The sequence below is a fragment of the Eretmochelys imbricata genome, chromosome 6 (assembly GCF_965152235.1).
Source record: "Eretmochelys imbricata isolate rEreImb1 chromosome 6, rEreImb1.hap1, whole genome shotgun sequence".
Taxonomy (NCBI): domain Eukaryota; kingdom Metazoa; phylum Chordata; order Testudines; family Cheloniidae; genus Eretmochelys; species Eretmochelys imbricata.
The window spans coordinates 90,490,929-90,517,503 of record NC_135577.1 but is presented as its reverse complement, the minus strand read 5'-3'; the positions used below and the strand labels follow the sequence as shown (position 1 = coordinate 90,517,503).

The window sequence follows — 26,575 nt, the reverse complement described above, 5'->3', positions numbered from 1 at the left end:
GAAAGCCAAGACAGTGCAATGTTCAAGCTTTATACCTTTATCCACATATATCATACGCACATCTATCAAGCACTTCCTGAAGGTAGAGTTCTCTAAGTTCCTAAACATCACCATATACATTAACATACTATAATATCTCCTACCGGGAAGCTATTGTAACATCTGTTTTGTTTAGTTTAGTTGAGAGAGCAAAATTAAACATGAATATTGTAACTTGCTTATGTATTTAACATTCTGTTACACTGCCTTAAAGTCTATATAATCATATATAAAAATCAACTTTTTTTTACTAGCTTCCTTGGGAACTAGGGTATTTTCCTGTTCATTTGGGAAGGTAGTTATTTCACACCTTCATTTTATACAAAGTCTTATGTATTTCTTTCAGGTTATTTGATATTGGAGCAAATGCGAGTCTTTCTTTTGACAACAGGAGTCTGCCTTGTACTTGGTTCTTCTGGTGCCATGGTGTTTTGAGGGTCTGTTCTGATATCTATCAGTTGCTCATTAGCCCATGTTCCTTCCATTTCCTGGAGATTTGGGTTACTTTTCGTAATAATCCTGATAGCAGAGCGGGATTGTAGTATACTGACTGAAACATTCCTGGATGGGTTGAAACAGATTGGCGGTCTAACCCTGATCCCTCATGTGGCCTCTCTGACTTGTATTTTTCCACCATGCAAGACAGTTCCTTATTAGTAAACTAAGTATTAAGATGAGTGGCCGTAGATTGTCAGTGCTGGCACGCCTGAATGTAGGGTAGGGAATGGGTATTTTGGGACCTGGCAGGCTTTACTGTGGCCCTTTCTGTTCTTTCAGAATAACCCATTTCAGTTGTGGTAGTTTTGGAAATAATCCTTGTTGATTAAAGCAGCAACATACTCTTAATGAGCTCTGCCTTTGAGAGGCTCCAGTAGTGTCAGCCATCCTAAAAGTATTCATTGCTTTAATGTCTATGCAAGTACAGGGTACACCACCCCTCCCTAACACAGCACTTATGTACGTAGCCAGGGCCAAAGAGGAGGCAAACCACACCAGGGTTTGAAAACCTCTATTACTCTCACTAAAGAGCATAAACTAGTTACTGTTCATCAGTCTCACATCTATGGAAAGTCATTCAATAGTCTGATGGTATGAGATTGGTCAAGATGTGGACCCTGCAGAGACCACAGATGTGATGGAATAAATGAAGTTAAAGAACACAAAGAGTGTTCAGAGTTTGAAACATGTAGTGCTCTGCTTTAGCCTAATTCTAAATCGTATCTACATTTCTGTTTCAGCTTCATGTATGCACTTGTGTGCAGTCCACGTTTTCCAGTTCAGCTGCATGTAGGCACTTTTGTGCAGTCCACATTTTCCTTTGCTCCATCACTTTGTTTTTCTCCTTTCTGCATATATGAGAAGCACTATACCCAACTCCTTCAAGCATAGTCTCTCTGTAAATGATGATGATTTATACTACATAAATGTATCTTCTATCTAGAAGGATCCCAAAGTGCTCTGCAAACTGACTTAGAGGAATCTCTTCATCCAACACGGAAGTGCAGCCTTCCCTAAATGGGACAGGGGAATGCAGCAGCACAGCATTAGCAGCAACAGTATAGAGCAATTTAGGATCGAACGTGAAGGAGAATCCTGTATCCAGTTGAAACCACAGCGGGAATTCAAATTATTTATCCAAGACAACCCCATGTCTTATGAAAAATAATAATCATAAGTGCTCAAGAACTTTGTTTGTCTCATCTCTGAACATTAGACACCATGCTGGGTTATTGGTTCAGCACGGATGTGGATGGAAGAGCCCCACCTATTAAATCACCAGCACTTCTTTTTGCAGCCCCAGAATATTCCCTTAAGTACTAATCAGGCCTAATTTAATTTGTGAGATCTTATAAGAGCCCAGCTTGAGAAGCATATACACTATGGGTCAGATTTTTGAAGGTATTTAGTAGGGCTGTCAATTAATCACAGTTAACTCACGGGATTAACTCAAAAAAATTAGTCATGATTAATCACAATGTTAATCGCACTATTAAACAATAGAATACCAATTGAAATTTATTAAATATTTTGGATGGTTTTTTACATTTTCATATTTGTTGTATTCAGTGTTTTAACTGAAATAAAAAAGTGTACAAAAACAAAATAGCGTAAAACTTCAGAGAGTACAAGTCCACTCAATCCTCCTTGTTCAGCCAATCGCTAAGATAAACAAGTTTGTTTACATTTACAGGACATAATGCTTCCGTCTTCTTAGAATCATAGAAAATTAGGGTTGGAAGAGACCTCAGGAGTTCATCTAGTCCAATCCCCTGCTCAAAGCAGGACCAACCTTAACTAAATCATCCCAGCCAGGACTTTGCCAAGCCGGGCCTTAAAAACCTCTAAGGATGAAGGTTCCACCACCTCCCTAGGTAACCCATTCCAGTGCCTCACCACCCTCCCAGTGAAATAGTTTTTCCAAATATCTAACCTAGGCCTTCCCACTGCAACTTGAGACCATTGCTCCTTGTTCTGTCATCTGCCAACACTGAGAACAGCCTAGCTCCATACTCTTTGGAACCCTGCTCCAGGTAGTTGAAGGCTACTATCAAATCCCCCCTCGCTCTTCTCTTTTACAGACTAAATAAGCCCAGTTCCCTCAGCCTCTCCTCAGAAGTCATGTGACCCAGCCCCCTAATCATTTTTGTTGCCCTCTGCTGAACTCTCTCCAATTTGTCCACATTCTTTCTGTAGTGAGGGGCCCAAAACTGGACGCAATAATCCAGATGTGGCCTCACCAGTACGAAATAGAGGGGAATAATCACTTTTCTCGATCTGCTGGCAATACTCTTACTTTTGTAGCTGGCATTGCAAGGTATTTGCATACCAGATATGCTAAATATTCATTTGCCCCTTTGTGCTTCGGCCACCATTCCAGAGGACATGCTTCCACAAATAAAAATGCGTTAACTAAATTTGTGACTGAACTCCTTGGGGGAGAATTGTATGTCCCCTGTTTTTATGTCCCCCCTCTTTTACCTGCATTCTGCCATCTATTTCATGTAATAGCCATCTCAGATAATGCCTCAGCACATGTGGTTCATTTTAAGAGCACTTTCACTGCAGATTTCACAAAATGCAAAGAAGGTACCAATGTGAGATTTCTAAAGATTGCTACAGCACTCGACCCAAGATTTAAGAATCTGAAGTGCCTTCCAAAATCTAATCGGGATGGGTTGTGGAGCATGCTTTCAGAAGTCTTAAAAGAGCAACACTCCAATACAGAAACTACAGAACCTGAACCACCAAAAAAGAAAATCAACCTTCTGCTCGTGGCATCTGACTCAGGTAATGAAAATGAACATGCATCGGTCCACACTGCTTTGGGTTATTATCAAGTAGAACCCGTCATCAGCATGGACGTATGTGCCCTGGAAGGGTGGTTGAAACATGAAGGGACATATGAATCTTTAGCACATCTGGGGCATAAATATCTTGCGATGCCAGCTGCGACAGTGCCATGAGAACGCCTGTTCTCACTTTCAGGTGATATAAACAAGAAGCGGGCAGCATTATCTTCTGCAAATGTAAACAAACTTGTTTGTCTGAGTGATTGGCTGAACAAGAAGTAGGACTGAGTGGACTTGCAGGCACTAAAATTTTACATTGTTTTATTTTTGAATGTAGTTTATTTTGTACATAATTCTACATTTGTAAGTTCAACTTTGATAGAGAGATTGCACTACAGTACTTGTATTAGATTAATTGAAAAATACTATTGCTTTTGTTTGTACATAGTGCAAACACTTGTAATCAAAAATAAATATTAAGTGAGCACTGTACACTTTGTATTCTGTGTTGTAATTGAAATCAATGTATTTGAAAATGTAGAACCATCCAAAAATATTTAAATAAATGGTATTCTATTATTGTTTAATGGTGTGATTGATCACGTGATTAATCGCGATTAAGTTTTTGAATCATGCAATTAATAGTGATTAATTTTTTTAATCACTTGACAGCCCTAGTAGTTAGTTGCTTAAAGATGCAAATCAGTGGTAGTTAGGCATCTGGTGGTTTTGAAAATCCCACTAGGCACCTATCTGCATCTTTCAGTACCTAAATACCTTTAAAAATCTGGCCTGCATCTCTGTGTCTATCAGTTTCTCTTTGTAAAAATATTTACATATATTTCATATAAAGGACACAATATAACCATGCACTGTGTGTGTTTAGTATTCACTTCATTTTGCACAGAAATGTGTTGTATTACAAATATACTTCTTTCTGTGTTCAATGTTTCAGTCTTCGCTCATATCCTTCATTAAAACACACCTCTTCTGCCAAGCCAGCTAGTATTCTCCCAGTCACATTAGAAGTTAGGTTATTAGGTACCTACATTAATTTATTTTAAATGAAGTTCCCTATACTAGCTTCTGATCATTCAGAGCACTGTGTTATTATTCTTCATTGCTGACTTCTAGTTCTATGGGTCAGGAATAATATCTTCATTGTTTGTACAGAACTGAGCACACTATAATAATTTAGTTAATAAAAATATGAAGAACGGGGCTCTAGAGATGTTTGAAACTTTGTGTCCGTTAAATTTGCAGCAGTAAATTTTTGTTGTGTGTTTAGGGTTTCAGTGCAGGTGCCATCCTTTTAGAAGTGAGCTTGTTCTACCCTTCCTTCCTAGACCTCGGGAAGAGAGGATTCTGGCAAGCCAGGATTTCAGAGGTAGGGTCATTTTGCCAGGACATAGAGTACAGTGAAAAACAAACCAAAGAACTCTGCCAGATGTCCTGACAGGAACCCAGACTTACTCAAGGTCTGTTAACAATGGGACTCTGTGAGTCATCTCATATGTGGAATTGGAAAGAAATCCTGCAGGGTTGAAGTCTATTAGAGAGTGTTTATATTTACAAGATGATGTTCCCAGTTCTCTGTAAAATCATGCTAATAGTTTAAAGAGCAATTATCTAATCCCCTTGTCTGTCCTCACATTCCAGTCTGAGTGTAGAAATTAGTTTAGTCCTTGGGACTCTTTCCCAAGAAAGGATGAAATCAATGTTTTGGTATGTGGCTTTGTCTAGAGGGAGTGGGCGGCTGAGTTTATCCATCTTTTCCTTTCCAGATTTTGTTGGGTTGTTCTGTAGTGCATAGTGTAGTCAGAGAAGCTGCCCAGAGTCCTACTCCCATCTGACAATAGGAGGGAGCATTCTCTTGTCTCTTTTTCTCGCTTTCATTCAAAAAAGAGAAGAAAAGAAACCCAGACATTGTGAGCTAAAGGGTCCCAGGTTGGTGGGAATGAACAATCTGAGTACATCTTCTATTGGCACTCCTAGGCTTTCTTAATCCCCATGTTATACACAAATTCTCTCCTAGATGCTGATGGGGAGTCTCTCCAGTCCTTGTTTTCAGAGTGGGACAATCCTGTATTTGCTCGCTGCCCAGAGGTGGGTATTTTTATGTTCTAGTGTTTCAGTGGGAGCCATTTCAATCTTCTGTTATGTTGATTTTTTTAACTGAAATGGCAAATACCATAACTGTTGTGTATATTTATTCTGTTGTACATATAACAAGGGGCTTGTCTGTGGTACATTTTTATAGATTGTTTATATGTGAGTTCATTTTGTGGGTTTATGCAAATTGGAAGTGATTGATATTACAGCTGATCTTAAAGAATACTGTACCTCGTGTTATTTGGAAACCAAAGTGTTATTGTGGGCTGTGTCTACAATGCAAAAATAATCAACTTGACTTAGGATAAAATTCTGTCCCTTGCAATACTCCCCTCCCCCTTGTATGTATTATATGGGTTATTTAAATACGTTTGTAGCATTGGCAGGACCATAATGTGTGAGGAAGAAACAATGTTGCACCCTATATCTGTGGAGCTTTTAGAGCGATTTCCTTTATAGTCACAGGGAAATTTTTTGATCAATGTGAGTAAGTGTACAATTTCAGTCAGGATGTGCAGTATGCATACAAATATTTCCACTTGTGTACAATAGAGATGCAGGAGCAAACCACCTGCTGGTGAGTTTCTGAAGGGGAACAATTATTTGGAACATTTGCTGTAGTAACAGTCATTTTGAGATGATACATCTTCCTGGATGTTCAGCTGGTTGAGTGTGTACATGTCGGCTGACAACTAATGTCAGATTGTCTAATGAAATAGCTCTTAGTGTGTGGGAAAGTGCTGAGAGAGGAGCAGAGGGATTACCAGATGGTATTTTGAGCTAGTTCTCTTCTTGTTAGAGGAACCAATGCACTAAGTACAAAGGGAGCCCTTTCCAGAATAGCCTTATTCAAAGCTGGCAGTTCGATTTTGTGGTTTTAAACTCAGTAGTTAAGTCTGCATCCTGTAAATTATCTGTATTGATCTTTTTCACAGGTTGCTGTTGATGTGAGCAGTGGCCAGGCTGGAAGTCTGGCTGTGAAAATTCATAATATCTTATATCCCTATCGTTTCACCAAGGAGATGATTAATTCAATGCAGGTATAATAAGTCAGATAGCAGCTTTGTGTAAACACCATGTTTCAACTGCTACTAGCCAAATAGTATTTGTCAATGTTTCTGCTTGGTGAAAAAGACGTAGGGAATTAAATAGATAATACTTTTAATTTGCAAAGAAAAGCATAATTGGTTTGTGAGAGAGACACCAACAGATATATGCATCTCAAAACCATCTCTTAGATGATTGAAAACAGTTACCTACAGAGTGGTTCCCAACTTTCTTGAGTTTAAAGGTAGTCAAGTCAAGAAATAGCCCTGCTATCACTGCCTTGTAACTTACAGCACTATCGTTGGCACTTCACTACATAACATTTTGATAGGCAGTTGTAGTTGTAGCTATTTGGTTAATTCCGATTCTTTGACATACATTTTCAAAAGAGATTTGCTGAAGAAATTCTGACCTTCAGCTGAGCAGTTTCAATAGCAATCCCAAAGCTCATGTAAGGATTTTTACATTTATTTTAAAGTGTGGTTCTGCTCTGAAAAGTGACTCTAAAAATGGTACAGTAAACATGAAACCCAGTTGTATCTTAGTGCTTCTGTATCAAATGTTTTGCTCATACATTTTAAAATTAATATAAATATGCTGCCAACCTTGCACTTTTACCTTTGGGCTCTGAGAGCCAATCTGGGTTCTTTTCTTCTCTCAAATCTAATCTAATGCAAGTTCTGCAGGCCAAACAATATTCTTTACATCCATGCAGTCACATTGCTTCATGTGGTTTTGTAGAGGTATAAGTGGTTGGGACTTAGTAAAAAGATAGTATTGATGCACAAGGTGAACTAGAATCCAGTCCATTTTCTCTTAGTTGTTACCTCTGTAAGGCTAATGGGAGTAAAACATTTGTCACTAATGGCAACAGGTTTGTCTGAAACACCGGGGAAGAGATCTAGAGACCTGAGGGTTTCATTTTTACATTAACTTTTTCAGGTGGAACTGCACTTTAACTCATCCAGTGGTTCCAATATTAACTATTGGTGGGGAGAGGAGTTTTTCTTTCTAAAGTTTTGTATGTTTCCCTTCTAAAAATGGTTTTGCCAATGGATAATGAACATTTTGAATATGTTACAGGTTCTTCACCAAGTGGACAATAAATTTATTGCTTGTTTAATCAACACTAGGAGTGAAGTGAATGCAAATGCAGGTAAGAATGCCCATTAGTATTGATTAGGTTGAGCTAGCCCTCATGTAGTTTCAGTACAGATAGGACACTGTCCTGGCATTCTGAAACATGTTCAGAAGATGTAATTTTTTTCAGGGATGTATTCTTTTGGTCTGATAGTTCTGTGATGCTAAATGCAAAATAACAATGCAAAATCTCTGTTTCAGTAATATTAAGGCTCTAACTTGGATCTGACAAAAGCCAGGAAACCAAAAGCAAATGCCAGGACTGTGTCTTTATCTTCTGCTGTTGCTAGACAGGAGAAAAAGGCATGTTATTATGAATTAAGGAGAGTGTTGGCCTTCACTTGGAATTTCCTAGATTTTTCTCTCTCTCTGTTTTGGAGATTGCTAAAGGACTTTGTTCCTGGTGCTCCTTAGATGCTGTGGTGATTAGTGCTGCTATAGATAAACACATTATATTTCACATTACCAAAAGGTATTGGACTTCATTTTCAGTTAATGGATGCATTTCATCTTTTGTATTGAAACTAGCTTGAGCTATACAAAAATGCTCTCCAAACCAGTAGCTTCTTGTTTTTTATCTAATCTGCATAATAAAATTGAACAGATTGTAGTTGACCTCATCTTTAATACAGAGGGAGTAGGAATTTGGCTGGTGACATCATCATACATACAACTCCTTGAACTTCATTCTGGCCACCCCAGGTTTAAATGACTCATCTGGAGCTTCACATTTCATTTCTGCATTATTTTATTTTTTGTTAACCTAGCTTCCTCCTGAACTTGGCTCTGTTAAATAGACTGATCCCCAGCTGCTAAATCTGACCTTGGTGAGACATGGGCAACGCTCCTTCCTTCTCCCAACATGTGCAGTTGTTTGAAATGAAGGTGCCTGTTGTTAACCTCCTCCCTTACACTTCTAGATGGAAATCTGCTGGTGTTGGTGGATCAGCATGCAGCCCATGAGCGTATCCGCTTGGAGCAACTTATTGCAGGTGAGGATTCAGATGTCCAAAGAAAGCTCTTCACCATCCTAGCAAAGTGCAACTGAGAACAGTCTCCAGGGAGAAAAGGCCCCATGAGACAGCATGCTAACAAAATTATTTTAAATATAAATTTCCTCGCGGGGTCCAGGGATCCAGTATGATCCTCCATCTTTCCCATGTCATTGACCTGTATGGGCAGTGGTGAGCTGGATCCAGATCACACTAGTTCACTAGAACCGGTTGTTAAATTTAGAAGCCCTTTTAGAACTGGTTGTTCTGCGAGGGACAACCGGTTCTAAAAGGGCTTCTAAATTTAACCAGCCAAAAGTGGCACCTTAGGCGCTGACTCCATGGGTGCTCCAGCTCTGGAGCACCCAAAGGGAAAATTTGGTGGGTGCAGAGCACCCACCAGCAGCTCCCTGCCCCAGCCCCAGCTGACCTCCACTCCGCGTCCGCCTCTTCCCCTGAACGCGCCGCCCTGCTCTGCTTCTCCGTCCCCGTCCCCCCCCGGGCTTCCCGCAAATCAGCTGTTAGCGTGGGAAGCCGGAGCAGGCTGAGAAGCAGGCAGCAGCTTCGCACTCAGGCCCAGGGAGGCGGAGGTGAGCTGGGGCGGGGGGGCGCAAGGAGGGCCGCCTGCGCCACAGCAGGTAACCTGGGGGGGGCGTGTGCGCAGGGGAACCGCTCCCCGCCCCAGCTCACCTCCACCACCCTCGGCCTGAACGGGAAGCCACTGCCCACTTCTCAGCCCTCCCAGGCTTCCTGCCAAACAGCTGATTCGCGGGAAGCCAGGGTAAGGGGGGAACGCGGAGAAGCGGAGCGGGGCAGTGCGTTCAGGGGAGGAGGCGGAGCAGAGGTGAGCTGGGGCTGGGCGGGGAGCTGCCAGTGGGTGCTCTGCACTCACCAAATTTTCCCTGTGGGTGCTCCAGCCCTGGAGCACCCACAGAGTCGGCACCTAAGGCGCCACTTTTGATGTGATCAGTGGGGGGAGTGGCCACTCCGCCCTGCTCCCCCCCTAGCTACACTCCCCCACCCCTAGGAGCCAGAGGGACCTGCCGGATGCTTCCTAGGAGGTGCCCCAGGTAAGCACTGCCGGGACTCCCCACCTCGTCCCCCAGCAGGTCCCTCTGGCTCTTAGGGGTGGCGTGGGCACCCACTACGGTGACCCACAAGACCCTCCTGCCTGGTTCTGGGGGCAGTCAGGGGACAGGGGAGGGGGGTGGATGGGGCAGGGGTCTTGGGGGGCGGGGCGTCAAGGAATGCAGGGGGTTGGATGGGGCAGGAGTCCCGGAGGGCGGGGGTGGGTAACAACCCCCTCGTGGGGTGAGGAGGGAACCAGTTGTTAAGATTTTGGCAGCTCATCACTGGGCGTACAGGCATCTGGTAGTACTGGCACCCAAAGGAGTACTAGGTGCCTTTCAAAACAGATAGAATGATCCATGCCCCAAGGAGCTTTCAGATTTAAATAGGTCTGGTGTAATGGGGGGCTAACAAGACAGGCAGGATGAATAAAATTAGGAAAATGGGGGTAATGTCAATAAGATTATGAGGTTTAGCAGTGTGGACTAACGGATGGGATAATGGAATAAAGAGCATGGGTTGTTCTTGTTTGTTTAACTAAACACAATGATCAGAAGAGAAACCTAAAATTCACCACATTTAGTCACCTGAAACTGTATACAGAGGAATAAAAGTCTTTTCTCTTGCTCGGCCTGATTTTGGTTATAGATCTGTAAAACACAGTGCCCATCCATTGAGCACTTAAAAGATCACTGGCCTTCTCTTTCATCAAAAAGGGCTATGCAGTCCCTGCAAACAGGATTCCAGGAAAGAAACATTGCTCCTTTTGGCTTACTGGTGAAAACAGCTAAAGACTGAGAGCCCCTCTGGGATTGAGGGAAATGGCTAATGAATGGTATTCAAATGGAGACTGTGTGTCAGGGCCCAGACATAGGTAGCCCGTATCTAGTGGTTAGCAGCTTGGTTCAGGAGGTTCTTGTCCTAGGTTATGGGGCATCAGACAGGCACTAGGTTGAACTAATCCAGACAAGATCAGGCACTATTAGGATCACCAGGACTCAGGCCAAGGTCAGGATACTGGTAATCACACAGATCAGAGTCTATAAAGCTGGGTGAGGCATCCAAACAGCAGCCACATAGAGCCCAGTTGTGCAAACATCTTCCTGTGCCTCTCTTTGTATTTACATAGAAGCCCTGGCCAATCAGAAGTACTGGTGTTCCTCCAGTCAAAGCCGAAGGGAGACCTTCCTGATGTAACTTCAGGCTTCATTATTTCTCTGCTGGGTTGGTTAGTAACAAGCCACTGGGTGAGAGCAGGGAGGCATCAACTGACCAGGAAACCTGCAGACCCAGCAAGGTTTGAGACCTGCAGGGTCATGACACAATGCACTTATTTTAGATGTTTCAATTCAGTTCAATTCAAGTGGCCATTCCATGAGTTAGCTAACTCTTGTAATAACCTTTGCTATGTAGGATAACTCCTTTTTAACACTGAGGGGGGATCCAAGTATGGAATTAATCATACTCCCTAGACAATGATTGTCTTTTCCATGACTATCGCTGTGCCCCATGAGTCCCAGAAGGAAGAGTCCTTTGGTCGCATCTTAATTCAAGCACGAAGGTCTACATGCCAAGCCATAGGGCCATTGAGGATAAAGCCTGCATGTACATTTTAAGAACAGGTTTCAGAGTAGCTTTTTCTTCGCAGAAAAAAAAGGAGTACTTGTGGCAAAAGGTTCCCCCCCACTTCCCCCCCCACCGTGCTCTCCTGCTAGTAATATCTCACCTTAAGTGATCACTCTCGTTACAGTGTGTATGGTAACACCCATTGTTTCATGTTCTCTATGTATATAAATCTTTCCACTGAATGCATCCGATGAAGTGAGCTGTAGCTCACGAAAGCTTACGCTCAAATAAATTGGTTAGTCTCAAAGGTGCCACAAGTACTCATTTTAAGAACAGTATTTGTAATTTTCCTACCCACAGATTCCTATGAGAAGCAGCGTGAAGAATCTGGCAAGAAGAAATTGCTGTCCTCCACCATCTGTCCCCCACTGGAGATTGAGGTAACAGAGGAGCAGAGAAGACTCTTACGGTTAGTAATGGTTGATGGCTCCAATATCTTGGGTGGGATTCCAGTGAATAGGAGAATGTAATTTCTGTGTGCTGTTTTAGATACCACAGCCATTGCTGGAGTTGCTTTCATTCTTCTTTGGGTGCACACTGAGTGAGTTCCAATAACTATAGTGTGAGGAGAAGAGAATAGAGGGGTATGGGAAGTTTGTATGATGAATTGTTAGAAAAGAAGAGTCTCTCTGCCCTTGGGTGTCAGAAACCAAAATCACTACATGGAATAAGAAGTGAACATCGTCTCTCAAATGTTTTGGAATAGGGGATTGGCTACTGTCAGGAATTCTTCCGTCCCGTACAAGAATTTTTATTAGCTGCAGATTTGGTTTTGAGTAGTTACATTTATCTAGCAGAGGTTTATTCAGAAATCTCAGCTCTCGCTCTGAGCAGGAACTCAAGTGGGGTGGGTATTTACAGTTACAAGGTGTTCTCTCCTTTTGTGCTCAGAGTAGGCTTGTTTGGTAATGGGTACTTTTCTGCCCTTCTTGTGTGGACTCATTAGTAACATAGGAATATCTGTACTAGATCATATTGGTAGTCCATCCAATTCAGCATTCTCCCTGACAGTGGCCAGTGTCAAATGCTTCAGAGGCAGGTGCAAGAAATTACTTAATGGATAACCATGGCATAACCTGTCCATAGAGGAAGATTAAGAAAGAGGGTAAATAGGAGCACCCGATTTACTTTCTTTTTCCCTGTTCATTATTTTGTATGCCTCTGCCATCTCCTCTCTAAACAGTCCTAATATTCTTAATCTTTCTTCATAGGGAAGTCTTTCTGGACCATTAATAATTTTTGTCACCCATCTCTGAATCTCTTCTATTTCTTTTCTATCTTCTTTGAGGTAGGGTGACCAGAACTGAACATACTATTCCAGGTGAGGATATCACATCGATTTATACAATGACATTGTGACGGGTTCCCCAGGGTGCAACCTGGAACTGAGGTACCACTGAGTCCTCTGTCTCACCAACCTGGGCTCCCTCTCACACTGTGATGCTGTGGCAAGCTGCAAACTCCTCCTACTGTACTTGCACAGACATCCCCAGGCAGGGAGACATCCAACTGAGTTACATGAATGCCTTCACCAGTCACTCATGAACCAACAACAGAGAGGCTCCAGCCATTTCCCCACAGCTCCCCAGCCTAAGACCCCAGAACTGTACCGCCTTGCCCTGGTCAGAAGCCTGACCAGTGCAAGTCTGTTCCCCAGTCCGCCTCTCCGTCAGTGTGGAGAGGGAATGCACCAGCTCTTGTTTCTGAGCAGATTTCCCAAACACTTCAAGCAAAACCCACTGGTTTAGGTAAAATATAAAACAGATTTATTAACTACAGAAAGATAGATTTTAAGTGATTATAAGTAGTAAAAAATAAATGGACATATATCTGACATCAGGAATTATAACATTCAAAAACCAGTAGAACACTTCAATCTCCCTGGTCACTCACTGACAGACTTAAAAGTGACAATTCTTCAACAAAAAAAACTTCAAAAACAGACTTCAGCGTGAAACTGCAGAACTGGAATTAACTTGCAAACTGGACACCATCAAATTAGGCCTGAATAAAGACTGGGGGTGGATGGGTCATTACAAAAACTAATTTCCCCATACCGTTACTCCCACCTTCTTGTCAACTGTTTGCAATGGGCCACCATCATTACCACTACAAAAGTAATTTTTCCTCCCTTGGTATTCTACTATTAATTGAATTGTCTCATTAGTTAGACTGACCCCCCGCTTGGTAAGGCAACTCCCATCTTTTCATGTACTATGTATATATACCTGCTACTGTATTTTCCACTCCATGCATCTGATGAAGTGGGTTCTAGCCCATGAAAGCTTATGCCCAAATAGAATTTGTTAGTCTCTAAGGTGCCACAAGGACTCCTTGTTGTTTTTGCTGATACAGACTAACACAGCTACCATTCTGAAAACAGACCAAAGTTGGTCACCTAAAAAATAAAAGTAGGATCGCAATCTGAGTTCTATAGACTAGACAGGATTTGAATCAAGAAGCGTCTCATCCTGACGGTACGGTTCCTTAATACACAAAGCTGGGATTCTTCTTCCCAGTCTGGAACCATCTCCCCAATTCAAAATCTTTGTTCTCCAGGCATGTTTCCAGGTGTTGAGTTGTGGGGGGAGTGAGGCCAAGCGATGATGTCACTTCCCTCTTTTATAGCTTATTCCAGCTTGCTGAAAAGATCCTTTGCTGAGTCAAGCAGTGTCCATTGTCTATGTACTATCTCTGAGAAGTCTCCATTGTATATGGTTCCTGGGATAGTCCTTGTGAGTGTGTATTCCCCTTAATGGGCCATCATCAATATCTGGCTGTTCCTTTGTTTTACCTGAAAGGCTGGTTGTTCCCAACCTTACAACATATTTCAGTAACATACATATAGCAAATTTCATAACTTCACATACAATTATAGCTCATACAATCCAACAGGATATTGATGTTCAACAGATCAAGACTTTTAAAATGATACCTCAGAAGGCATACTTTGTACAAAACATATCATAATCATATAACCGTGGTAAATATGGGGGTGCCAGGGTGTTGCTTTGGGGTACAGAATGTCACAGACATTACAATATTTCCATATTATTTTCTCTCATACTTTTTACACCCTACCATTTTGTGTGCTTTTTTGGCTGCCTCTACACATTGAGCAGTTACAATGACATCCTTAGTGGTTGCAATTAATTTAACAAAGTATCTGAATATATCAAATTATTGTTCCTAAGGTGTGTGCATTTGTCATTTGAATGTCACCTCCCATAATGCTGCCCATTTTCCTCTGAAGTTCCACACAGTCTGTTCTAGTCCCAACTAATTTAAATAATTTTGTATCTTATGAAGATTTGGCTACTTATCTTTTTTTTCCAGTTCATTAATAAAATGTTTGTTCTAGTGCAAACTTTTGTCAAATTAAAAACTGAGCTTTTATTAATATGCTGTTTTTTTCTGTCTTTGTCTTTTTCTAACCCATGACAAAACTTTGTCTCACCCCATAGCCACTTAATGTTTTTAGCCTTTTGTGAGGGACTGTCAAAGACTTTTGGAAAGCCCATATAAATTCTGTCAACCAGTTTTATTTTATCTACTATTTTGCTTACATGCTTAAAGAATTGTAGTAGATTAGAGAGGCACAGTTTTCTTTTGTGGAAGCCCTACTTGTTTTTTCCCATCATATGATCATCTTGGAGTTGTACAATTCTGTTTTTTGGTATATCTGGTAAGACTCAGTTCTGTGATTCTCAGGATCATCCCTAGCATCTTTTTTTAAGGATAAGTAAGCTTCTTGCTGCCTACCATTCCACTGCTATAATAGCTCATTATAATGAGCACATATTTTTGCGTATTTTAGCCATTTGATTCGTAAGCTCCTGCAGAACTCTTGGGTGTATGCTGTCTGATACCAGTGACTTGTTGCTCTTTAATTTATTAGCTTGTTTCAGTAACTCCTCTCTTGGCATCTCAAGCATTTTTATTACTTGAAAAGAGTAGGTCTGGGGTAGATATCTCAGAACACTCTGTGGTGAAGACTGATGCAAGGAAATCCTTAAACTTCCTGCAAATATCGTTATCTCCTCACTTGTTCTCGTTACTACCTGGTAGTCTTTCCATTCTCTGCCTGGACTGTACCACTTCCCCAGTGGCTGGTAGGGGAATCCGGGCCTGCCCTCTATTCTGGGTTCCAGGTCAGGGACCCTCTAATCAACAGCCAAGGTCTACAACATCCCACCTTGCTACTATTTCCCTGAGCCTTGTCCTACTCTGCATCTCTCAGGCTTACTCCACCACCCTTCTGGATAAACTCTTCCTTCAGAGCGTGGATCCCCAGGGTTTCTACTGTCTCCCTGGGTTTCCTCTTTTCCCTCTCTAATGCCTAGGGAGTGACTGCAGGCTTCCTCGCTGCAACCCTTTTTTGCTACCAACTTCCTACCTTTATGCTAGCACCACTTGTTCCCTCTTAGTAGGGCTCCATCATCAATCAGGCATTGCCTAAGGCTTGTCTACACTTAAAACACTGCAGCAGCGCTGCTGTAGCATTCCAGTGAAGATGCTAGCTATGCCGATGGGAGGGCTTCTCCCATCACTGTAGCTACTTCATCTCCCCGAGAGATGATACCTAGATTGATGGGAGAATTCTTCTTTCGACTTAGCAGTGTCTACACAGGGAATTAGGTCCATTTTAACTATATCATTCAGAGGTGTGGATTTTTCACACCCCTGAGCAACATAGTTATATTGATCTAATTTCCTGGTGTAGCCCAGGCCTTAGCAAACCTAATTTCCCTCAGGCATGGCCTATCAGGTTAAATGTCTCTTCTCAGCCTCATTAACCCTTTCCAGGCTAGTGTGGGGGTGAATACCCCATCATAATATTGCATTGCATGTATATAATATATTGTGGTCACTGTTACCTGAACTTCCTGTGTGTATCTTAAGAAAAGAGACCTGCAGACATGGGGAAAAGTGTACAGCTTCCTATTGTGCAGTAAAGCAAACTCCTGGGGTCTCAGAACCATGGAGCCAGCATTCTGCACAAATTTAATGGAGAGAAATGTGGACTGAAAGAGAAGCATTGCTGGGAAATCCTGAGATGCCATTATATGGGTGGAGGAGATGGGAAGCTTCTGTGTGGGGAATGCAGAAGTGTCCAGCTCTGTGACTGATCCTGTAGGTGTGTGGAAGAGGGTGCTTCAGTTTCTCATTTCTGAGGTTTTCTTCTCAGGTGCTGCCACAAAAGCCTGGAGGAAGTAGGCCTTGAATTATCATTTCCAGAGAACAACAGCTCCCAGATTCTAGTTGGGAAAGTCCCCCTGTGTTTTATGGAGAGAGAGGCCAATGAATTACGACGGAAAAGACAGCCTGTGGCTAAAAGCATTGTGGAGGTTAGTCCTGGATGTGGAACTTGAGCAAATTACTTTGTGATGGTGTCATTCTGCTCTATATTAATGATGCAGGGTGTTGGAAGAGTGGCTTCTAAGTGAGAAAGCTCAAGAGAATCCTTGCTATGCTTTCAGTAGAACTATTTATCCATGTCCGCTGGCCTCAGGACTGCTTCTTTGCTGGTGTACTTTTCATCTTCAGTGAGAAAGTAACTCCTCTTGAAAACGAAAGGAGCATGACTTACTAATACTGTTCTGTCCATGTGGGATAAAAGAGAGCAAAGATTTACTTATTAATTGCATAAGAGGCTACATGGTTGGATGGAGAGAATATTATTTTAATTTTAATACAACTAAAATGAGACTCCTAGGACAGAGGCCAGTGTTCAGCAGTGTAGGCGACAAGGTTGGTTAAGAGGTGTCCTGCTATTTCTGGTGAAGAGGAGTGAGCCACCAGCCTCTCTCCCCTAGGTCTGTGTGGCAGCAAAATTGATAACACATGTACCTTAGACAGAGAGGCAATGTTGATAGAGCACTAGACTGGGACTCAGGAGAGCTCAGTTCTATTCCCAGTTTGGTCCTGGCCTGCTGGCATGTGACCCAGGGCAAGTCACCTCACCTCTTTCTGCCTCAATTTTCTTGTAATAATAATGATGTTCCTTTGTAAAGCACTTTGAGATCTACTAAAAAAAGCACTAGATTATAATTTATTATTATTGAGCACAATTAGTGTTAGGCAGTGATGTTTGTTTTCTTTTAGTCCCATATCTAGGCTAACTATAAGTCTATAACTGACATAATTAGGGATGATTGCAGATTTCGGGAAGTGGATGAAATAAAAATTATAGTGGGTGAGCTGCAAGGAGGATTGCATTTAAAGACAAGAACAAATTAAAATATTATTGTTTTAAAGACTCTCTTGCTCCAGTTGTATCTGTGTGGCTTTCGGTTGCACCTGGGAGGAGTTTGAACTTTGAAATTCCTTAGAAAATGTTGGTGGCTTGAAACAATACCTGCAATCAGGAATCAGATTTGAAAAATATAAGTGGCAGTAATCTCTCATATTCTGCTCACAACTCAAGCTCCATCCATTCATGATGCCAAAATCATATACCTCTTATCGTAAATCATTCATAATTTGACTGCCCCTCTTTCTTGAGTGCTTTGATCAACAGTGACATAGTTAACAAGACTGATATTTAAATGCCATCATTAGGTGTCAGAGTTGTCTTCTCCTATAAACAAATAGGGGCAGTTCATCCCTCTCAGAGCTATTGTTTCAGGCTTTCTGAAAACTGAGGCAGAAATTGCTGCATCAGTTGCTTGCAGTTCACATTTTGAAGATTTTTTCACACCCATAAGTATTAGAGTATAAGTATTTTTAAATAAAAGCACAATATAATAACAAGATGCAGCCACCAGGCTGAGCCATTGTAAACCGTTCCAATCCTACTCCTGTTTGCAATATGTTTCTCTTTTGTTCATGTGTAAGAGTTTATATACAGGGAAAGTGCCCTTTTCAAGGGGTGATACTGCTGATCTCTTGGGGCAAAAAAACAGGTTGTGAAATGCTGTTGGCTTAAAAAATTGACCCATTTCCTTGTACTTAATGTGTGAAACTTGTAGACCTTAAGCTACAAGACAAGTGTTATAACCACCCCAATACAGACCTGCTTGGATTTGACTCATTGAAGGGAGCCCTTTTTTGAGCAAATATTTGGTTTTATGGTGTTTGCTCTTATTCCCCATTATGTCATCTGCTGAATGATATTAGCAATATGAACAAACATGCTTACATAGGAAGCAGGATGGATAAAAATCAATTTTATTTAAAGTAAAAAATAATCTGATATTTAAAATTTAAATTAAATACAGTTTGTTTATTTAAATAAACCTATTTAAAATTAAATTTGAAACTGACAATATATGTTAAGGCCCAAAGTTGTTATTATCTATTAAAGTCATTTAAATTAAATTTAAAAAATAATGAGTACATTTTTGCTCCGAAGTACAGTATTAAAGAAAGTCAAACTACTAAACTAGTGGATGTCTCTGGCTAAGCAACTTGAACCAGAATTTGTTGGAGTGCAAAACCAGCTGTTGACAGTAGTAGCCTCTTCTGCAGGTGAAGAGAGAATATTTTTTTATTTCAGTTTATTCAACTAGTTCAGTTCAGTGATTAGTTAATTCAGAGTTAAGAAACCAGATGGGACTTGAAAAATCAGGAAAGCTTTTCCTCCAATCTATGAATAAAAACTAGGTGTGAGAGGATGAGATCTACTAGTTATAACATCTTGAAGGACGTGATGACCAGAAACAATCAGATCAGTTGACTAACTATAGATAATGCTTCCTTTGTTTAATAAATCAGTTAGTTTTAAATTTAAAACATGTTTTGCTAAACTTTATGCTAAATATTTTTCTTTCATTTGTATCCTGCACATTTAAAATAGTTTTATTTTAAAAATAAAATTCTATTTTTTGTATTTTTAAATGCATTTGAATTTCCATCCAAATAGAGATTGGCACAAATCACAAGTAAAAACATAATAATAATCTAGTAAATAAGAAATGCATAATTCACCAATTTCTAACGTAGTAAAATATGTAAAAGTTAAGAATCTTAATAAATCTAAGTTAAGCTATATAATTACTTAAATAAATGTGTCTAGATATACTGTATCCTCCTGGGTAGCAAAAACTAAAAGATGCTCCAAATTTAGTGTAAAGGCTATCTTTAGTTGCAATTCAACTTGGTTTTGTGGTTACCAACCAATGAAACCAACTTTTCTTTAGGAAAATAAATTATTTGAATGTTTTAAATCAGCATTTTCTGCTTGCTGATTTAAATTGCGATTAAAATCAGTAATTTAAATTACTTTGTTTTAAATCAATCCACCCTGTTAGAAAACAGCATCTTCTGACACATCAAGTTCATTCTTTTTCGAGTGATTCTCCTCATGTATTCCACTTCCAGCGCTCATGTGACCCATGCATATGCGGTCTGACTCTTTTGGCTAGCAATGTCCATGAGGGCCATGCCTGTGCCCTGGATGTCCTCATGCCTCTCTTCCCTCTTCTCCCCTTATCCACCGCCAGAGATAAAGGACAGAGTAGGCCCAGCTGTCCCTCAGCTCCTTCTTACTGCCCGTGGCTGCAAGACAGAACCCCTGCAGAATCTGCTTCTCTGCACACTGTGTGACTTTACTGATCATGTGTGTAATTATATATATATAGAGAGAAAGAGAGTAATATTTGTATAGTTAGCATAGTGTCTTTTTTACACTTAGTGGCTATATATAACAAACAAACAAAACCCTCTTATTAAAGTTAGGGACTTCCCCAGTACCAGGATTTAATTGCTGTGATAGAAAGGAAGTCCCAAGGGTTCAAAACGTGCTCCTCCTATGATTCAGCTAGTCCGCTTAATGATTCGCACTCAAGGTGATAGATGCTCAATCTGTTGCTCCTTCTCCAAGAGGACACAGAAGGTGAGAAAGGTCCACCTTAAACATTTTTTCCTGAAGCTCTCAGATAGCGCCTCCTTAGAACTGGAGAGAAAAGGGCCTCTCTGGCCTGAACAGGCTTCCTCAGTCAATGCTTCAGTTTTCTGAATACAGTAGGAAGGAATATCTTTCCCACAGCAAGCACAGACCTCAAATACCCTTCTTGGGACCTAGTAAAAGGAAGCATAGATCTCCTCAGACTATTAAGACAAAGGGTAGTTCATGGTCCAAATTAGGTTTCTCTGACACCCTGATAAAACCCAGTTGCTGAGCACACATGGTACTGTCTCAGGCAGTGGTCTGCATTTCACCTGGTACTGACTCTCGATGCATGAGATGTCAATGACCTGTCACCTCTGAATCTGCTACTGACCCCTATAGTACAGATGCTCCCAGCACTGACTTTCTTGGCACTGAAGTTATTTGTGGTGTCACGTGATCTTGCAGTGATCATGAAGCCTGAGTCACCATAGTATTCTCAGCTGTAAGAGTGCCCTCTGTATTTTGGTATTGACTACCAGTATTGCTACAGTACCAGTCAACTCTTCAGCTGCAGTGGTGGGGAAGACTCAAGCTCACCCCAAAACTCTGGTTAGGGTAGAGGAGGAGTACTCATTTTCTTTCTCCCCTTTTGAGCATAGTAGGGAGGGTATCCCCCAGCCACTCTTCTCTTTTCTATTCATATGACCTTTGCTGGTCTAACAGGGAATCTAGAAGTTGTAGATGTACACCTATGGGATCTCAGGGAGAGCACTCACCTTGATATCCAACCCCATGGCCCCCAGCCTCTTTCTCCTACAATGTGCAATCTTGGGCCCTTTGAGGTATGCAACCAGCAAGAAAAACTACCTCCACTACCCCTTGTAGACTTAGATCTCATTCCCCTATGAAACTTCATAGAGTGCTCAAGGGGCGCTGATGGTACAGACTCACAGTATAGCACAGGAAGATGAGGAAGAACACCTGCAGACAGTAGAGCACTTGATCCCAGCAGTGGTCTAGTCTTCCTTACCAGATTAGGCAGTAGGTCCCTCCACTTCTACTCAGCCGTATGATTGGGAAACATTTCAATAACTGCTGCATTACATATTGGAAATCTCCATGGAGGTAGAGCAGGAAGACTCACACAAGCTACTGGATATTCTGTACTCTTGCTTGCCTGAAAGGCGTGCCATGCCAATTAATGAGGGGCTGTTGGAGCCAGCAAAAAAAATTATAGTAGACCCAATCATCTGTGGCACCTACTTCTAAAAAGGCAGATAGGTACTGTCAAGTCTGTCATAACATTGGACAGATGGTGCTAGAGATCATCACCCCTGGCTACCCTATATATTTCTATTCCTTGCCCCCTGCGCTACCTTCCCCATCCCTCTTTGGGAATCCTTCTCATGAGAGCCTATTACAAGCAGAATTGGCCTTATTGCTTCATGTAGGAGCCATAGAGGAAGGGCCCTCAGAATTCAGGGGAAGAGGCTTCTACTCTGTTTTTTCTCATTTCGAAGAAAAAAGGGGGTCTTTGTCCTATCCTAGATCAGAGGAGATTCAACAAATATATATGGCACCTCAGATTCAGGATGGTAATACTTGCATCCATCATTCCATTTCTTGTGGCTCAGGACTGGTTTGTAGCTCTTGACTTACTGGATGTGTACTTCCATAGAGCTATCCACTCATCCCACAGGAAGTACTTGAGACTCACAGTAGGGCCCAACTATTACCAGTACAGGTCTGTCCATGGCACCAAGAGTATTCACAAAATGTCTGGCAGCGATAGTAGTGCATTTAAGGAGAAAAGGTATCCATGTCTGTCCATATCTGAATGAGCAGAGGAAGGTCCAAGTAGGAGACTACAATATCAGTTCTTTCCTTGTTTTCCCAACTGGGATTCTTTGTGAATTGCAAGAAATCGTCTCTCACCCCATAACAGACAATAGAGTTCATAGGAACCATGATTAGCTCTTGATCAGCAAATCCCTACCTCCAAGAGGACATCTTATGGTCTCTTCAGTCCATAACAAATGAGCTAAAATATACTTTAACAAGGTTGGTGTGTATATGCTTAGGACTGTTGGACCATATGACAGCATGCACATATGTGACACTGCTTGCCAGACTTCACCTGTGGTCCTTGCAGTTATGGGTGAGGTTTGCATACTCCTCGTCAAAGCATCACATGAGCAAGAGAGTCCTGGTCCCACCCCAGATTCTATGAGAACTCAGTTGGTGGCTGGAAACATATAGAAGAGGGTTTCCTTCTTGATCCCCTCCCTGACAATAAAACTCATCACAGACACCTAAGGTACAGGTTGGGGTGCCATCTGCATATGCAAGGGATCTGGTTTGAAATTGCATGTGAACATCCTGGAGCTCACGGCTTTTAGCTGGCCTGCATGGCATTCCAGCTTGTTCTGCAGGACTCCATGTTGCAGATCTTGACAGACAATATATCCACAATACACTATGTAAAGAAGCAAGGAGGTGCTCGGTCATCCCCTCTCTGCCAGGAGGCCATCAAGCTGTGGACTGGATGTCATCTCCACTGGGTAATCCCATTGGCTTTAAACCTTTCAGTAGCCCGCTAAAGCCTGAGAGGCTTCTTAGGCAGCACACAGCAAGCAGTCACAAGTGGTCACTGCAGACCTCCATCATAGCACTGATATTTCACCATTGGGGGATTCCCACAATAGATCTGTTCACAATAGGAAATATTACCAAGTGCCTGAACTTCTGTTCAAGAGGGGGTATGGGACTGGGCTTCTTAACAGACAGCTTCTTTCTACAGTGGTCTGAGCCTACGAAACACCTTTCCCTCCATTCCCTTGATGTCCAGATTAATATCCAAAATCAGAGAGGACAAGGCCATACTGAACTTAATAGCTCCCGACTGGCTGAGGCAATTTTGGCTGTCTTACTTATTGCAAATGTCCATTTTATCTCCCATCCATCTTCTGCTCTGTCCAGACACGGTATCATAGAACTACAGTCAGATCTTGCACCCAGACCTACAGTCATTGCATCTGATTGCTTGGATTTGGCTGGTTGAGCACTTCTGACAGGGACTGTTCCTGACAGGTTAAAGAAATCCTCATGCATAATAAGAAACCATCTCCTATGAATACCTACTCCTCCAAATGGAAAGGGTTCTCTGTATAGGCAATTCAGCAGATTCTGGATCCAGTTGGGGCCATGGTACCACAGATGCTTGACTACATATTGCACTTGAAACATGCTGGATTGGCATTTAGTTGTTTCAGAGCTTACCTTGCAGCTATATTGGCATGTCATGCTCTGATACTGTCATATGCAGTCTTCTCATATCCAGTGGTACTGAGATTCCCCAAGGGCCTCTTGGATATTTACCCCCTGCGGGAGTCCCAGCTCCTCCTTGGGATTGCATGTTGTCCTCTTAAAACTCATGGAGCCTCCATTAGAGACACTCATGGATTGTTCAGTACATCACCTTACTCCTAAGAGAGTCTTTCCGGTAGCTGTCACCACAGCATGGAGTGCGAGCATGCTCCAAATCTTTATGGCCAGGCCTCCTTTATCCTTTCAAAAGGACAAAGTGGTTCTGAGAATTCAGAACCCTAGCACCATAAGTTCATCCCTAAGGTAGGTAGTCTCGACATTTCACCTAAATCAGCCAATTAACCTATGAGTTATCTTCCTGAAGCCACACTCAATGCCAAGAGAGAAGCTGCATACTTTGGACATTTCTGGAGGCTTGCTGTATTACTTTGACAGGATTAAATGTTGTAGACCGTCTCCCTGGGTTGTTGGTTTTTTTTATGTATATATTTAGCTTGTCAAAAGGCCAAGCCATCTCATACACTGCATGATCTACTTAGAGACCTTCTGGGATCTCCACTGTTACCAGCTAGTTTGTGAGCCTTTCCCTTCACACATCAAAATACTGCCTGTGCCTTGATGGAGGGTGTCTTCAGGAATGTGCCAGTATCCAAGATCTCAAAAGCAGCAACGTGGAGCAACCCACTGACTTTTGTCAAACATTGCACACTTGAGTGGGTGTATAGAGGTGATGCCAAGTTTGGGAGAGTAGTACTTCAATCTTTGAGTAATGCAGCTGGCTTTTAGTCTCACCATCTAAAGAGGATAATGCTTGCCAGTCACCTGTGGTGGGATCCACACTAACACATACTCAAAAAAGAGAGAACAGGTATTTACCCTACAGAAACTGTGGGTCTTCAAGATGTAGTCAGTGTGGCTCTCACAGCCTGCTCTCCGATCCACACTTTTTGGAGTCCTCAGCAACACCAGCTTTGAATTGTGAGGGAATTGAGGGAGGGTTTAGGCTACTGTGTCCTGTATGTCCTTGTATGGGAGTGCAAGGAGGCACAGGGTGCATGTGCAGACACTACTATTCAAAAAGACTGATCTTGCATGCATGAGGTGGATGGGCTCTTACAGGATCCACACTGACTACAATATCTCAAAGAACCATAGTTTCTGTAGGGTGGGTGTGATGGGATGTATTTAGCACTTGGTGGCTCCCTGCTGAGGGTCCTGCAGTCTTACTACGCCGCATCCCAAGAAAGAGTAAGTTGGGGAAAAGAGCAGTGAGGGTGGGTCCCCCAAGCTTGCCTAGAGAGGACTCTCTGGAGCAGCCATTTTGGAAACTGCAGAAATTTGGTCCTCTAAGGGCTAGAGGGTTAGAAACGACCACTCAGGGCCCTGCTGGCCCAGATAAAAGTTGCTGCCTGGCCTTAGCAGTTCAGCTTGCTGGGAGCAGAGAAGTGAAGAAGAGTGTTCCTCTTGGGACAAGGAGCCTGATAATTAGAATTTATGGCTGGCTGAACTTACATAGTTGGACTGCAGAGAGAGAGGAATCTGAGGGTGCAGGGCTGAACATAAAAGGGCCCGGTATGAAGAGGCCCAGGGAAGTAGCCACAAAGGTTTGAAGTAAGGAGTATATGGCTGCTGTTTATAGCATTACTGGACACAGGTAAAATGGAATAAATCCACAAAGGGGACAGGCTTATTTGGGAGCCTGAACAAAGGGCTGAATTTAAAGGACCCAGTTCTGAGGCTGAAGATTCTACTAAGGACAAATAGATTGTTTATTGGATGTTCATTTGGACTGTGTGACTTGGCTGGAGGGCCAAGCCACTGAAGACCTACCAAGGTTGTCAGGCAATCTCAGGGGAATCAGGGGTGAGAAACGGACTGTGGACCACACTCCACTGCTTGGAGGTGCTCAAGTGGTGAGTGCCCCCTTACAGTGTGGAACCATTCTTTTCCTTCTGTTCTGGATCATCTGTTATCCCTAAAGCATATAGGATTATTCATCAGCTCTATGAGGATACATTTAGGAGCAATAGCAACTTATCATTCTCCCATGAGGGTCACACCATTTTTTCCCACCATACAGCTTCTAGATTCCTTAGGGACCTATTCTTGTGTTTTCCTCCAGTCTGGGACCCTCTTCCTTTCTGGGACCTCAGGATAGTTTTAGCTGAGTTAATGGGACCCCCTTTTCACCCGCTCACAACTTACTCTCTATATCACCTGTAAAAAACAGCCCTTTTAGTAGCCATAACATCAGCTTGAAGGGTAGGAGAGATTCAGGCTCTTGCGTGGTGTTCCCTACAGACTAAGTGATCCTTAAGGCTCACCCTAAATTTTTTTACCAAAGATTGTCTTGGATTTTCATCTAAATGAGATGATGCATCTGCCAGTTTTCTTTTCCAAGCCCCACTCCAACCAAGAGGAAGCCAATCTGCATGTTGCTGGTATGATTAGGGCTCTTTTATGTCATCTTGACAGAACAATACCCTTCAAGAGCATCCCGAGGCTATTTGTAGCATTTGAAGATAGGGTGAAGGGTCAGGCAACATCTACCTAAAGACTAACTGGGTATGTAATTGTATTAAATCATGCCATGAGTTAACTAGATTAGATCTATTCTATCTAGGTTCTATCTGGGTTAGACTGAACTTATCACTGTAGTATCTGAGCACCTTCCAGTAGTGCACTAAGCAATGTGACTAAACATTTGTCATGTGTTGTTTTGTTTTCTTATCCTCTCCTTAGGGAGAGAAGTGTATGCAGTGGAGTGTCATGTGTTGGTAGGGCTTTAGAGGGTTGGGGTTTTTTGGGGTATTTTTTTAAATATACATGTTATGTATTTATGTTAGAGGAAAAAAGGTTAAAGAGCGGAAGGTGGTGAGGTTTTTGATCGTCCTTAGATCCACCCATGCAAGTTATAGCCCACTTCACCAGGGCTTAAGCAGCTTCTGGAGCTTCTCTGAAAAACATACCAATTCCAGAAATTTGCAGGGAAACTATATGGGGGATCAGTCCACTCCTTCATCCCACGTTATTTCTTAGTTGAGGCCTGAAGGTCTGATTCCTGTTTTGGCTGAACTGTCCTGCAATCATTATTTAAATAG

The 26,575-nt window shown here is 42.1% G+C and overlaps 1 protein-coding gene across 5 annotated transcripts in view; it reads left to right on the top strand.

Moving 5' to 3' along the window:
• Window positions 1-26,575, top strand: part of MLH3 (mutL homolog 3) — a 38,211-nt gene that overhangs the window by 5,765 nt on the left and 5,871 nt on the right. For 3 of the 5 annotated variants that reach the window (XM_077819144.1, XM_077819145.1, XM_077819147.1), the window contains exons 3-9: window positions 4,618-4,716; window positions 5,365-5,435; window positions 6,377-6,481; window positions 7,572-7,644; window positions 8,549-8,620; window positions 11,615-11,723; window positions 16,503-16,662. In XM_077819144.1, coding sequence (XP_077675270.1) covers window positions 4,618-4,716; window positions 5,365-5,435; window positions 6,377-6,481; window positions 7,572-7,644; window positions 8,549-8,620; window positions 11,615-11,723; window positions 16,503-16,662 — 689 coding nt within the window. The remainder of the gene's footprint in view (window positions 1-4,617; window positions 4,717-5,364; window positions 5,436-6,376; window positions 6,482-7,571; window positions 7,645-8,548; window positions 8,621-11,614; window positions 11,724-16,502; window positions 16,663-26,575) is intronic. The other 2 variants (XM_077819146.1, XM_077819148.1) reach the window with 2 other exon arrangements.